Consider the following 14,246-nt stretch of genomic DNA (forward strand, 5'->3'; position numbering starts at 1 on the left):
ATGTTAAGGGTTGGAGCAGGAAACCCTAAAACTCTGTTCCTGATAGACTCTGACTCACACTAAGCCCTCAGAGTTCTTTGAAATGTTATCTACTGTTTGATCCTTGCCACCCTGTATTCCTGTGTATTACAACCCAATAAAAGCCTTGCAGGAAAGGGCTCAAGGCTGTTTTCCCCTGAGTAACTGGCCACTGCTCATGGCCTTTTTCCTCTGGGAAACTGGCCACCTCTCCTCCCCAAGCAGATCATGTCTCAGTCATGTTTACTCTCATCCGTGGCACACAGGGGGACTTGCGAGGAAAGTCGCCCCCACAATATATGTATATATAATTGGACATATGTTACACTGAATATGTATATATATATTATATACAGTAGAACTCAGCTGATCCCAAACAACTCAGAGTCCACATTAGATCAGCTCAATTACAACTGACCTTGAAGTGGAAAAGAAAATGACCTGTTAAACTTCCATGTACAATTTAGGGGCAAGATTCATCCTCTTGCCTGAAATAACCAACCAACAACCCAACAACCCACGCACCATTTAAAAAAAAAGAAAGACACCCAAAGAAGGAAATAATGGCTTTCAAGAATAAATGGGATTACTTGGTGAGTCCCGCAGTAGGCTACATTGGCCACCAGGGGGCCCTGTCTCAGAGTTCTTTTCCAAAGCCAGAGCTTCCTTTCTCCACCCACCAAATTAAGAACCACGATCTGCAACTTGGCACAGACAGATGAGCTTCAGTTTCTTTGAAGCAAGTTTTGAAGCAGGAGCCAAACACCCTCGGTGTTTGGTGTGCCTGAAGCACTCTGCTTTTTGGAAGATGGTCCATGATTCAACTTGGTTTGCCCAACACCGAGAACAGTATTATCTGGTACTTGGTAGCAGCTCCTGAAGTGTATGGAATTGAGTTTTATCTCAGAAAAACAGGTCAGGTGGAAGACTACAGTTTACATAAGAATACCACCTACTATCTTCTCATGGTCTTCTTCTGTCATAATGGGTTTTTCTGGTTAAAAAGAATTCAGTTTTAATAGAACCAAGAAAGAAACACACTTGAAGAAACATACTTCAAGTCTGAGGAAAAAGGAGCAAGAACTCACTGGACAAAGTCACTTTCACTGTTTGAGCTGTGAAAGTTCAACCACCATCACATCTCATAAATTTGTATGTGTGGCGCCAAATAAAAAAATAAGTTTGCCCTGGTTGGTGTGGTTCAGTGGGTTGAGTGCTGGCCTGCAAACCAAAGGGTCATCGGTTCGACTCCTGGTCTAAGGCATATGCCTGGGTTGTGGGCCAGGTCCCCAGTAGGGGGCACTCAAGAGGCAACCACACATTATTTCTCTCCCTCTCTTTCTTCCTCCTTTCCCCTTGCTCTAAAAATAAATAAAATCTTCAAAATAAAAAATAAGTTTGATGCTTCAGAAAAACAGGAAGTAATGCATAAAGGTGTATGTATGTATGTTATTCTGCCATGTGAAAGTAACGGTACTCGGATAAAATGTCTTAAGGCTGCAACTAATTCTTATTCTGTTGTTTGTAATATTTGGCCGAGTAGCTGCCAGTCTGTACTCTGGACACTATCTTAAATTGCAATGTCAGTTAGATCTTTTTAAAATATTATGTTCATAAGGTCTCCCTCCGGCTCAAACCCTACGACCAAACGCCTTAATGTAATTTCTCATGCTTTTTTTTAAACCGAGACCCCCAAATAGACTTCCCGCTGCAGTCAGAACCAGTCATTCTCTATGCTGTGCATATTGGCCGACACCTCGCCCATTACCTGGGATGTCACTTCCTCTCTCCCCTACCTGCTGGAATTCTGCCCCTTGCTCAGGCCCAGGCTGGGTCCTAACCCCAACTGGAAAGCTCTCCCTGAATATTTCAGTTCAAACTGATCTGAGCGCCTGAGGCACTGAACAGTCATCACTGCATAAGGAACTGGCAAGAAGTTTTCTTTTAAATGTTTTGAGTCTCATTCCTCCAACTAGACCGTGAACCTCCTGAGAGACTGAATTTTATTATTTTTATATCCCCCTGTATAGATTAACAGAGGCCCCGCAAGCATACCTACTATGAGTTAGGCCTTGTAAAGTGCCATGGAGTATTACACTTACTAGCTGAACTAATGTTTGAAGAATCTTTAAGATGCTATTTTTCAGAATGATGTATTGGGCTGGATCCTAAAAAAAAATTGTGTTGCTTTTTAAATATGTTTTAAAGCAGGTGGGGCAAGAGTAGGTTCACAGCTGTTTGCACGGAAAAGAATACAATAATTAATAAATAGTAATACAAGAATAAACTCTGTTTCACATACTTACAACTGTAAACCTGCTTTTGCCGCACTCTGTATGTTATTCTTATTTATCAATATTTTCCTGAACTTTTATAAAGTGGTTTTAATAGAAATATAATTTTTGGAAATACTGTGTAAATGCTGAATTTCATTTTTTAAAAAATCATCATTAATTACCAACTGAGTGTGTTTCGTACACCAATACTATGTTTTGCCTGCTCATTAGCAGATTATGTAGCCGAATTTCCTCATCTAAAAATATACACAAAATTTGAATCCAAAGATGATTCTAATTGTCTCCTAACAGATGGCTTGTCTATTACGCTAGACATAATAACCTTTTCATTTGATCATTACAATAACATTACTAAGTGTCCTTCTGAATCTATGTCAAAGCAACAACAAACTACAGCTTCTTCGTGTATAAAATAATCTATAATTAATACTACCTTGTTCCCTCTACCAGCCCCAAACCCACGTGAATCACGTTCTTCCCACCCGGCACTCAAGAGAAAACACGCTCGGAAACCCCTCCTTCCTGCCGCTCTTAGATTGTGCCTGTATTACGTGGTTTTCCCTCAACACTTACTTCTTCAAAGCGAGGGAAAAATCGGAAAAGTTTCAACTCTCACATGTCTGCTCGGTAAAATCCTTTGTCCATTCGCCCTGCGCGCCGGAGAGGTTCCCCCTTCCCTATTTCCCGGGGAATCACGCGAGTGGTGCGACAGCCCGATTTGCCAAGCTGGTTCGCGTTGCAACGGCCTGGAGATTCTTCGCACAATTTGATAACCATCAAAAAGTCCGAAGGCGGGTAGTTTCAACCCAGGAGAAGAAACCTTGTTCCGGGGAAGCCCCCGGAGTACCTCCCGAAACTCCGGGCAGCGGGAATGAATGATAGCGTCTGCACCAATGGAGACTGGGGAAGAGCATTTTGGCGAACTTTGTAACCCAATCCTTGGGAGCCAGAGGTGGGAATTTTAAAGTGGGCTCGTCTTTTCCTCGGAATGTTCTTAAAGTGGCACCGCTGCATGATAACGTTCAAGTTTGCCAAAGATTGCTCACTTCTTCGAGTATCCCCCCCCCCCCTTTACCGTCTTTTGAATAAGGCAAGATGTGGAAATCGACACTCGACAGTGTGTCGTTAGTATAAGTAGCAATTCTATGACTAGCTTAAAAAGTTAGTCATAGAATTACTACTTATACTAACGTAGAATCACTTGGCCACTTATGGGTCGGGGGTAGAAGTTATTTTAGGATAATTCATTTTTCATGATAAAACACCAGATGTTAATACATTAAAATTTAAAATACATTAACATTTTCCTTTTTAAAGAAGTGAAAATGCGAGGCTAACATTGATTACTTTTTAAGAAATTCTATTGTTAATTCTTTTTTATTTGTACTCTTTGATATTACAAGCAATTCTTCTTATTTGGGTTGATTTTTAATATCCTAAGGAATTTTGTTTTTACACAAACTGCAGGTTTCCTCATTTTAAGTCCAGCAAAAAACATTCCTAAGTTTTATGCACAGCTCTTAGGTATTTAGAAACTTGTACAAATGGTCTTAGAAGTCAATGCCACATACCATGCTGTTACTTCAGTAACTTTTGAAGACCAGGTTTAATAAATAGAAAATTTGGATTGCATTATAACTCATGCCTTGTTGTGGAACTGGTTTTGTTTTATAACTCTTCTTTTTAGGTTATTCAGCTCTAACAGTAATTAGATAAACCAATGTGAAACTATCACTTAATTGATATCAAACTTTACAAAGAACAATAAATAACAGTATTTTCATGAGATGAAATTAAAAAAACATTTCAAAAGGAAAGTTGACATGAAGTTTTTTTTTTTCAATGTTCTCTAACAATGCTTGGATTAAAACACACACACAAAACCAGCATAAAGCTCTCTTGCTTTGATGTCTCCTCCATCCCCTGCTATGGAAATTTTCGTCTTGAAAGAAATATTTATTCACGGCCTACTCAGTCATGCTAGGAACTGCCTCAGTACTTAACCGACTAAGTTGTTACTGTCCTTTTTAGCGATCGTTCCTAACAACAGGCATTTCAAAGCAGACACCAGGTTACCCCTCGTTTTTGTACCTATCAGCGCGCACAGCGAGCCCTTAAATCCCGCGCTCAGGCTCAGGACTTGCCAATTAGCCTTGGCCAAGTTACGCAAACCTGGCCTCAGTTTTTCATCCGTCAAATGAGTATAATAATAGTACCTGTATCATGGGATTGCAGTGAGGGTTAAAAGAGGTAATCTAAGCACAGATGTTAGAACGCTGCCTGGAATACAACGAGCACTTGAGTGTTATTGTTGTGATCCGTGAATGTGTGCATTCAATGAGAGCACGACTGCCTGCATGAATATATTGTGTGAATAAAGGCACAGAGTAATCACTGGTGGTTCCTGAGGTTGCAGGCGCCCAAATCACACCTCCAAAGTGCAAAAGCAAAGAGCCACTCTTCTTGGACAGCAAGCCCCGAGCCGGAGCCGGAAGCGAGGGTCGGGGGAGGGCGGAGCCAGTCTGTAGGAAGCGATGCTCTCGGCCAATGGCCACATCGCTTGGTAAACGAGCCTCTTGTTCCACCTATTGTAAAGCCGCGAGAACTGGTTGGAATTATCGCGATGTTACCACCTCCACTGCCTTCCCTCATTCCCAGCTCCGGGCAGCAAGAATTCCGCCCCTCCCCTCACTGCCCACGCCTGGCCCCGCCCCCAGCCCGGTACCCTGCCCCGCCCCGCCCCTCCCGGCGTCCCTCGGCTTGCGGTCCAGCGCAGCCGGTGCCCCGGAGCTCTGGCTCCGCCGGCGCGGAGGTGAGTGTGGCTGTCAGGCGTCTCAGGTGGCTGAAGTGGCGCGGCCCCCTGTCCTGGCCGCCGCCTCCCACCTTGGCTCCGGCCGGAGCGTCCGGGCCGCGGTGGGTGGACCGCGGGGCGAGCGGCCCGGTGGGGCCTCGGGTCCTCCCGGGCCCTCCTCGCCCTGAGGATCGATCCGGACACTGGGTCTGGGAAACCCGCGTCCCGGGGCTCGCTGCTCCCAAACCGTAACGACCTCAGCGCTTGATTAACTCGCGCAGAACGGCGTGTGCTTTGCCTAAGACTCTGTCGGGGCTTCTGAGCAAACAACCTTTCACGAATGCTTTTCGTGGACGCTTTTCAATTCTCCAATGTCCGATATAAGAAGATCGGACTGGGTATTCTGAATTAAGTACTGATGTCGGTGTAAGGGACTCCTTCCCACCCCCCGCTTAAGACGTTCCTGCCTAAAATGTTTGAAATATTCTTAAGGTGGAAGGTTGTGTTTAATAATAATAATAATAACAACAACAATAATAGCAGGGCTGTTGTTAACCTGTCAGGCAGCTCGTGGGGAGGTGCAGTTGTATGCACTTCCTGCTGAGCATGTCATTTGCTTTTAACTGTAGGTAGGAGGGAGTGACGGGAATTGGTAAGAATAGAATCCCCGGTGAAGGACGGATGTTGCCAGCGAGCGCACATTGGAAAACCATTCGCATCATTTATTATTGGCGGCTTTCGGATTTCATTTGGGTAGATTTTACCTTTTAACTGGCCTCTTGTAGCAGAGGTATTTTCACGGGGCAGCCAGGCCCAGCCAGAGGATCCGGTGGAAAGCAAGCCAGCAGGTTCCAGTGAGTTCTCTTACTGGACCTCCTGTCAGGGAGTGTGGGTTTCATCTAAGATTCTCTTTGTAGTCCTGCATTGATACAAGCTGTGCCTACCACTTACATGATTAACAGGGAGAAGGACAGGCCCCACCGAGATGTGTGAACGGCTGCCTTGAAAGGCAGGGCTCGGGTTTCAGAGTTGGATCCACCTGTCAGGTTACCCTCCGAGAAACTCAGTTTCCTCCTCTCTAAAATGGATTGAATAATGTCTCTTGCAATGTATCTTGTAAGCATTAGGGATCTTTATGGCATATGGCAAGCACCCAGTGTATGGTATCTACAGGCAGACCTTGGTTAGAGAATGAAAAAAAAAAGTCCACCTTTGCAATACAGCAGATCCTCAAATAACATTGTTTTGTCGAACGTTGTTTACGGTGGATTAGAGGCCGTGGTGGTGTTCAAACTGCGGGTGGCGATGGCTATGAATGTGGCCCAACACCGAACTGTAAATTTACTTCAAACATAATGAGTTTTTTTGTGTGTGATTATGTTTTGAAATGTATTTAACGTGGGGCCCAAGACACCACAACTTTGGACACTCTTGTTCATATCGATCAGCCGTGGGAGAATCGGCTTCTGTACTGTTTCGCTTTAAGTCGTAGAACCTATCGAAGGCGTTAACCGAGGACTCAGTGTGTGTGTTGTATCGCTCGCATGTCCTGGTTTTATCCATTCGTCAGCTGTTGAAAGGCCTGCTTGGTGCCAGAGGCAGGTGTGTGAGAGTGAAGGCAACCTCCGGATCTCAGCCCTCANGGGCCCAAGACACCACAACTTTGGACACTCTTGTTCATATCGATCAGCCGTGGGAGAATCGGCTTCTGTACTGTTTCGCTTTAAGTCGTAGAACCTATCGAAGGCGTTAACCGAGGACTCAGTGTGTGTGTTGTATCGCTCGCATGTCCTGGTTTTATCCATTCGTCAGCTGTTGGAAGGCCTGCTCGGTGCCAGAGGCAGGCGTGTGAGAGTGAAGGCAACCTCCGGATCTCAGCCCTCAGGAGCTCACAGCCTCACGGCTAGGTCGACAATTAGCAAATACAGCAATAACTATTATAGATTACAAGTTGTGAGGAGTCCTTCACAGTTGGTGTAGGTGTGTCTGAAATAACTGCTGAATACTTCAGTTAGGGATAGGGAAGTGATTTTTACGTTGAATCCCGAAGAATGATGGGACAGTGCTTTCTGGGCTGAGAGGAGAGCACTGTTAAGGGCTGGGACAGCCTAGGAGCTGGATGAAAACCCACTATTCAAGGGCTACTGGATAAGGCTGAAAATGGGGGCAGGTCCAGATAGTGATGACCTGGTCGGAGCTTGAAGGATTTGTTTAGTACAAGTAGACTTTTGAAGGATTTGTTTAGTACAAGTAGACTTTTGAAAGATTTGTTTAGTACACAGGTGCAAACACCAAGGCCCGTGGGGCCGAATCCAGCCCTCCACCTTGTTTTATTGGGCCTAGCACCTTGTTTCTACCCAGCGGCAGCACCGAGCCTTTGCTTAACTGTTAAAAAGTAGTTACATTTCTCCAGTCCTAAAATCACATTCAGCCCTTTGAAGGCAACCGTGAGGCTGGTGTGGCCCCTGGTGAAAATGAGTTGAACACCCCTGATTTAGTAGATTGTGTGCACCCTGGAAAGCCAGTTTACCTGCGAGACAGAGAGGAAGACCATTGGGTGTGCGTATTTATAGGCTTACTGCTAAGTGATGAATGTATTGGAAAGTGGTCAGGGTGGACACAGGGAGTCATACAGATGGTCAGGCAGGAGATGGCAGTAGCTTTTGGTTTGGGGCTGATGGAGAGTTATGGATGGGTTTGAGGCATATTCTGGAGATGGAAACCACTGTCCTGATAAATTGGAGGTGGCAGGTGCATCATGGATGGGATCGCCCATGACTTTCAGCTTTCCAGCTTGAGCAGCTGGCAGATGGAGGTGTGTGCCATTTTCTGAAATGGAAAAAAAAATGGGGAGGATTTGATGTGGGGGTGGTGGGGTGGTGGAAGGAAGCAGTCTTTTGAATGTGTTAAGTTTGAAGTTCTCCTTGCCTTACAGCTGAGAGAATTAAGATGTGGAAAGATTTGAGTCTCTTGCTCAGAGTCTCATAACATGTCATAAAAATAGGCGAGTAGGTTGAATGGATATGGGGATATATTAGATTCTCATGATGCGTTGTGATATTATAGAATATTCCACATTTTCTGTCCTTCTACATTAATGGCAAGTGCCATCTTATTAGCTAGGAATTAAGAGTTTGGAAATAATGGAAAATAACCAAAAGGCTATAAAACTCCGCTGTTTGAAAGTTAGTTAGTACAGTTGATACTAACTTGTGTTAGTTCCCAGTGAAGAAAAAGATTGTTTTTAAGAAAAAAATTTTCTTTAAAAGTTACTTTCCAGCCCTGGCTGGTGTAGCTCAGTGGATTGAATGCGGGCCTGGGAACCACATGATCGCGGTTCAATTCCCAGTCAGGGCACATGCCTGGGTTGCAGGCCAGTTCCCAGCAGGGGACGCATGAGAGGCAACCATCCATTGACATTTCTCTCCTTTTCTCCTTCCCTTCCCCTCTAAAGATAAATAAATTTTTAAAAATCTCGTAAAAAAGTTACTTTCCAATAGAGAGTTTCAGAAAAGAATGCCCTAAAACACAGAAGGGAGACTCTTTGAACCAAGCTCACTTAGTTCCAGCATTTTTTTAGTGTCCTATGGGAGTCCCTGTGTGTAAAGAACCCAGGCTCTGAAAATACACTGGCCCTCCCCACCTTCCAAAGGGGAGAAAAAATCCCCTGCTTTTATTGTCCCCGAGGAGCCATTCAGCCTTGGACAAATTACCGAAGCCCCTGGTTTGTTTCTTCTAGTGCCAAGTGGGAAGGCGTTTTCTGCCCTGNCGGTTCAATTCCCAGTCAGGGCACATGCCTGGGTTGCAGGCCAGTTCCCAGCAGGGGACGCATGAGAGGCAACCATCCATTGACATTTCTCTCCTTTTCTCCTTCCCTTCCCCTCTAAAGATAAATAAATTTTTAAAAATCTCGTAAAAAAGTTACTTTCCAATAGAGAGTTTCAGAAAAGAATGCCCTAAAACACAGAAGGGAGACTCTTTGAACCAAGCTCACTTAGTTTCAGCATTTTTTTAGTGTCCTATGGGAGTCCCTGTGTGTAAAGAACCCAGGCTCTGAAAATACACTGGCCCTCCCCACCTTCCAAAGGGGAGAAAAAATCCCCTGCTTTTATTGTCCCCGAGGAGCCATTCAGCCTTGGACAAATTACCGAAGCCCTTGGTTTGTTTCTTCTAGTGCTGAGTGGGAAGGTGTTTTCTGCCCTGTGCCTTATTGATAGGATAGCAAGTGTTATTTCTCATCCTCTCCTCGTCGGTTTTGGAGCTAGGAGGGACATTACTCTGTTCTGGGTTTTCACCTTTACAAATGAATTGCTGTATATAGCAATTTTACATTTTACATCTAGCTTTAAAATATAGCAATGATGTATTTTATATATTGGGCAACTGAGGCCTGGAGAAATTTTAATAGAATAACACAGCATTCTTATTGCCCTGTGCAGTATTTCTTATTTCATTGAAATCATAAAATAAAGCCTCTTCTCAGAACTATTTCTTTGCTACTTTCTGATAATCTACGAAGATAAGAAGAAATAAAAGAATGAAGAGATTAAAGAAACAAGAAAATTCATATATAGGACAATATTAACCTAGTCAGAGGTGAAGAAAGTGAGGCTGTAAATGATCTAGATGTGTTTTATATACATATTTAAATATTTTTAAATACCTTCAGTTAAATGCAAACAAGGTAGCTTAAGAAGAAAATGAATTTGCTGTATCTGATTTTTAAGTTTTTTCTTTGGTTGCCTGTTGTGGAACTGGTTTCTATTCTCTGAGGGATTCCGATCTCAGTTCTAAGACTATTTTTCTTCAATTAGAACCATGTCAACATTAGAACCATTCATTAAGTAATGACTATTGCCTAAATAGTGAGTGTATTGTTATTAGATGGTTATTAATTTAATCTCCTTCTAAGTATGTGTGACAGATTTAGTTATTGTGAAAGAAAAATATAGGGATCGAATGTGTGACTCCTTCTAGTGTCTGCAAATGGCTCTGCGTGCTAACTGGTCTATTCAGCAATGCCTGGGAGCAGGACTCTAATCAATCAGTTCTCTGTTTCCTCCCTAGAAATGGACCGGTTTTGACACGATGTAGCGCCGCAGCATGCCCGATGGGATCTGCTCAGTCATGGCCTCCGATCTGTGCAAGACAATCTCTGTGGCAAGGCTGGAAAAGCACAAGAATCTGTTCTTAAACTACAGGAATCTGCACCATTTCCCACTGGAGTTACTGAAAGATGAAGGACTGCAGTACCTGGAGAGACTCTATATGAAGAGGAACTCCCTCACAACTTTGGTACAGTACCCTGTTGCATTTTTTTAAAGATTTTATTTATTTATTTTTAGAAGGAGAGGGAGAGAAACCTCAGTGCGTGGTTGCCTCTCATGCGCCCCCTACTGGGGACCTGGCCCCAGGCATGTGCCCTGACTGGGCATTGAACTGGAGACCCTTTGGTTTTCTTTCAGGTCTGCTCTCAGTCCACCCAGCCACACCAGCCAGGCCCTATTTCATTAAAAAAAAAATCATTTATAACGTGGTCCTGACCAAGATATATTACATATTTTAAGATATTCAGACTAAGCTGTATGTCCTCTCTTGTCCCATGGACAGTAATATAAATACACACACAGGGGGTTCTCATGAGCTGAGAATTTATTACCCAAGTCCCTGCCGTCACGTGGTCACAGGAGGAGCTAGCCATGTAGAAAAGCCAAATGTTCACGAATGGGCCACTGATAAACTTAGCCCCTGTTCCAAGCCCCTCTTCACTTAGCCTGTGCCTCTGTCTGGGCCCCTGCCTTCTTTGTGTGAGCGAAGGATCCCAGATAATGTCGGAGGTTACCGCGCCGAATGGACCAGTTTTTTAGTGACTAAGAGGAAGACCAACAAGAACGATTTTATTTTTAAAGAGTGATTTGGGAAGTTTGATGTAGCGTTTGAGTGTTTTGGGGGGAAAAATAAAAAAAACCCTTCCGTGATTGCTCTGTGAAAATGAAATGATTTTGAATCGGGCTACCATCCAATTTGCTGGAAAACATTTTGCCGCAAAAGCAACATTTGCTTCATTCTTTCCAGGTTCTGCAAATAAGCACATAGTTATCCTAACCTAAATTTTATGGCAAATAAGATTTTAAAAACTACTTGTAATTTTTTTCAAGAGGATGTCCCAATCAAACTTTTTATTCCCACTGTTTATTAAGAAATTTGGTCACTGTTTAAAAAGGATTTGCTTTAGGTGGTCATTTCTGGTTATCTCTTAGCCTCACTTTAGATAATGTACGATGTCTTTTTTGTGTGTGTGTGAACTGACCCATTTTTCATTCTCTTATCTGTATTGGACTTTCCTAAATACCCCAAAGTGTATTTTATTGGCTTCATATATACATAGTGCTTTCCTGAACGAGTCTTATTGATCTGTGTAAAGTACCTACAAGGATTAGGAAGCATTATAGAAGTTGCTTGCCTTTGCTGTTTCTGGGAGCAAATATTTGGACATCTATCTGTTCTTTATAGTGGTTGACACATTGGCGTATGTGTTATTTTGAGTGCACAGATAGATTTCCTAAATTGGATTTTTCAGTGTTCAGACTTTGACAGCCTATACATAGATGTAGGATATTGGTGGGAGAGATCGGAATGACGGCCTGTGGAACCAGAGCTGGTTTGGAGACAGAGACAGAGAGGCAGAGCGAGTGACTCAGCAGAACAGAGAGGGGCCGAAGGGTCCGTTGATGCTGAAGAACTGATGCGCGTCACTGCTTGAGTAAGCCGCTGCTTGAGTAAGCCGTCTGGAGGGCAGTGGGCGCAGCTTTAGAGAGAGACTTCCGTCACCGAGAAGTTTCCGATGATGACAAGATGTGAGTGTGCAAGATGGAAGAAGCTGAGGTGGAGCCCCCAGGTTTCCCCAATCCTTCCCCACAGCCGGAGGCATTGCAAGAGCTGGAGAAGGAATACAGGTGGGAGGCTGTAAGCTCCGGTCCTTCTCCCAACCCGGAAGCTCATCCGGGAGGACAGCACCCGAGGGCCGCAGTCCTGGGAAGGGGGCGTTGCATTGTTTGGTAGGAAAACTTAGTACCAGCAGGTAACAGAGCCAGGTTCTGTGCGCTTCACCTCTTTGGACCGCAGGTCCTTTATTACAGAAGAAAAGGCCACGAGAGACTTGAAAGGGAAAACCAAAAACTCAACCTGGAAGAAAATCAGGTAACACAGCTGCCAGCTTCCTCTCTTAAAGGGCAGAGTAGGCAGGAGGCTTTCCCGGGGACGACCTACCCGAACACTGATGGCACTGTCACCAGTTGCCAATTTTACTTATAGATATTAAAGGACAAGAAAGCGGCATCTAAGTTGCATGACTTAGCAACCAGAGCAGATGGATCCTGATTCAACAATTACCCTATGCAAGAAGAGAAAACAACTTAAAAATGAGATCGAAGGGGGAAAATGGTCCGTCAGTCACCTCCCTGAATCGGGGTGGGGATGAGGCACAGATGGCTTTTCTTTCCTGTTGGCTCAGGAGAAAACGTTCCTGACCTTCCCCACCAAATACAGACAGGCACATCATAGAAGAATACAGGTAGTCAAAATGCAAAGAGACCATCCTGGCCTGTGTGGCTCAGTTCGTTGGAGCGTTACCCTGTAGCCAAAAGCTTGCAGGTTCGATCCCCAGCCCAGATGTATATGGGAGGCAACCTGTTGATGTTTCTCTCTCTCCCTTCCTCTCTTTCTAAAAGCAATGAGAAAAAAAAAAACATGAAGGAGGCTAAAAAGAAAAATTTTTAAGTTCAAATTAAAAATTAAAAACATTTTAATTAAAAAACACAGAGAGGTGTCTTAACTTCTGAGAGGAGGAGTGATAGAATATTGATCATCCTTACCTATTCCATTGGAAAAGACTAACACCTAGTGTTGAAGATTATTCCTGAACATGATCAGAGCAACGAGGAGAAGATACTCTCACACGTGGTTTGCGGGAGTGGAAATCAACCTGAAGTTTTGGTGGGTGGTGGGACCACGGGTAGCAAAACTTTACATGTGTGTGCATTTGAATCAGCTTTTGTACGTGCAAGAATTTATCCAACAGGCAAGTGAACAAAGTTGTTCATCCGAGCATTGTATGCAATGCAACATTTTGAAAACCTAAGTGTTAATCAGTGAGATTGCTTAAAATCTGATAGCAGCTGGCACTGTGTGTCTTTCCTAAGTGCCAGGCACTGTGTTAAGCAATTTGCATGACAGCCCTGTGAGGGGGGCACTGTTACCCCCACTTTGTGGGTGACTATGCTAAGGCAGGAAGGAGGTGTACATCACACTTAACAGTAATGGTAGCCGTGGATGCGGACGGGGCCCGTGAGTGGGGTGGGGACCTGGAAGAAACAAGTAACTTAAGTATTTGCAGTGAAAGGAGAAGGTTCTACTAATACATTTGGTTTATATTCTTTTCAATAAGGATTTATAATTTTTACCATTAAGTATTAACTAAAGTCAGGTAGCTGGAATATAGCACCTTCTAGATCTAATCCAGCTCTCAAATCTTATTAATCGGTGAGTCTAAATTCTCGGATCCCAGTGATGGCGATGCCTGCATTGCTGCTGTGTTGACATCCGTCATCCTTGCAGCTGGCGGCTTGGCTGAGGGGGGAGGGGCTGACGACAGAGAAGGCACACAGCCACACCCTCCACCCACACTGAACTTGAAGGAGTAGGATCTGGGTCAGATGGGCAGGGAACACCTTGAAGGGAAAAGCAGTGAGTTAAGGAGGCGGTCACCAGGGCGTGATGCCCACACAGACATCACTGAGCCGCCTCGCAGTGCACTGGGAGCGTTTGTTCCAAGACACCCAATTTTAAAACATTTCCACTTAAGGGCGTTAAAAGTTTCTCTTAAAAGTATATGGCAAAGCATCATTGATTCTAAAATGGAGGTAAATTTTATACCAACAGTGCTTACCGAAGTTTTTCTTTATTTGTACAGAAAAACTGTTTAGCTAAATGATAGTGTGAGATGTCATGAAGATAATTTTGGCTTAGTTTAGAAAACAATTTCCCAGTAATTTAGTAGGAAATATACTCAAGGAATTGGGTACAGATTATTAAAATTTTCATTGCAGAACTGTGAAAAAAGAGAAGTAAATAATAGTAAT

General features: G+C 43.8%; 2 protein-coding genes across 5 annotated transcripts in view; one reads left to right on the forward strand and one right to left on the reverse strand.

Annotated features, from left to right (window-relative positions):
- Window positions 1–4,801, reverse strand: part of TTC23 (tetratricopeptide repeat domain 23) — a 47,451-nt gene extending 42,650 nt beyond the window's left edge. The window contains exon 1 of one of the 3 annotated variants that reach the window (XM_037053720.1): window positions 4,532–4,801. The gene's annotated coding sequence lies outside the window, so the exon portion shown is untranslated. Of the gene's footprint in view, window positions 1–2,888; window positions 3,209–4,531 lie in introns of those variants that run through there. The other 2 variants (XM_037053721.1, XM_037053719.1) reach the window with 2 other exon arrangements.
- Window positions 4,802–5,040: 239 nt separating this feature from the next.
- LRRC28 (leucine rich repeat containing 28) overlaps window positions 5,041–14,246 on the forward strand; it is a 73,707-nt gene continuing 64,501 nt past the window's right edge. For both annotated transcript variants that reach the window (XM_037053722.1, XM_037053724.1), the window contains exons 1-2: window positions 5,041–5,127; window positions 10,174–10,401. In XM_037053722.1, coding sequence (XP_036909617.1) covers window positions 10,210–10,401 — 192 coding nt within the window. In that variant the 5' untranslated portion in view covers window positions 5,041–5,127; window positions 10,174–10,209. The remainder of the gene's footprint in view (window positions 5,128–10,173; window positions 10,402–14,246) is intronic.

The sequence above is a fragment of the Sturnira hondurensis genome, unplaced genomic scaffold, assembly GCF_014824575.4.
Source record: "Sturnira hondurensis isolate 20B ecotype Veracruz unplaced genomic scaffold, ASM1482457v3 Scaffold0007865, whole genome shotgun sequence".
NCBI lineage: Eukaryota > Metazoa > Chordata > Mammalia > Chiroptera > Phyllostomidae > Sturnira > Sturnira hondurensis.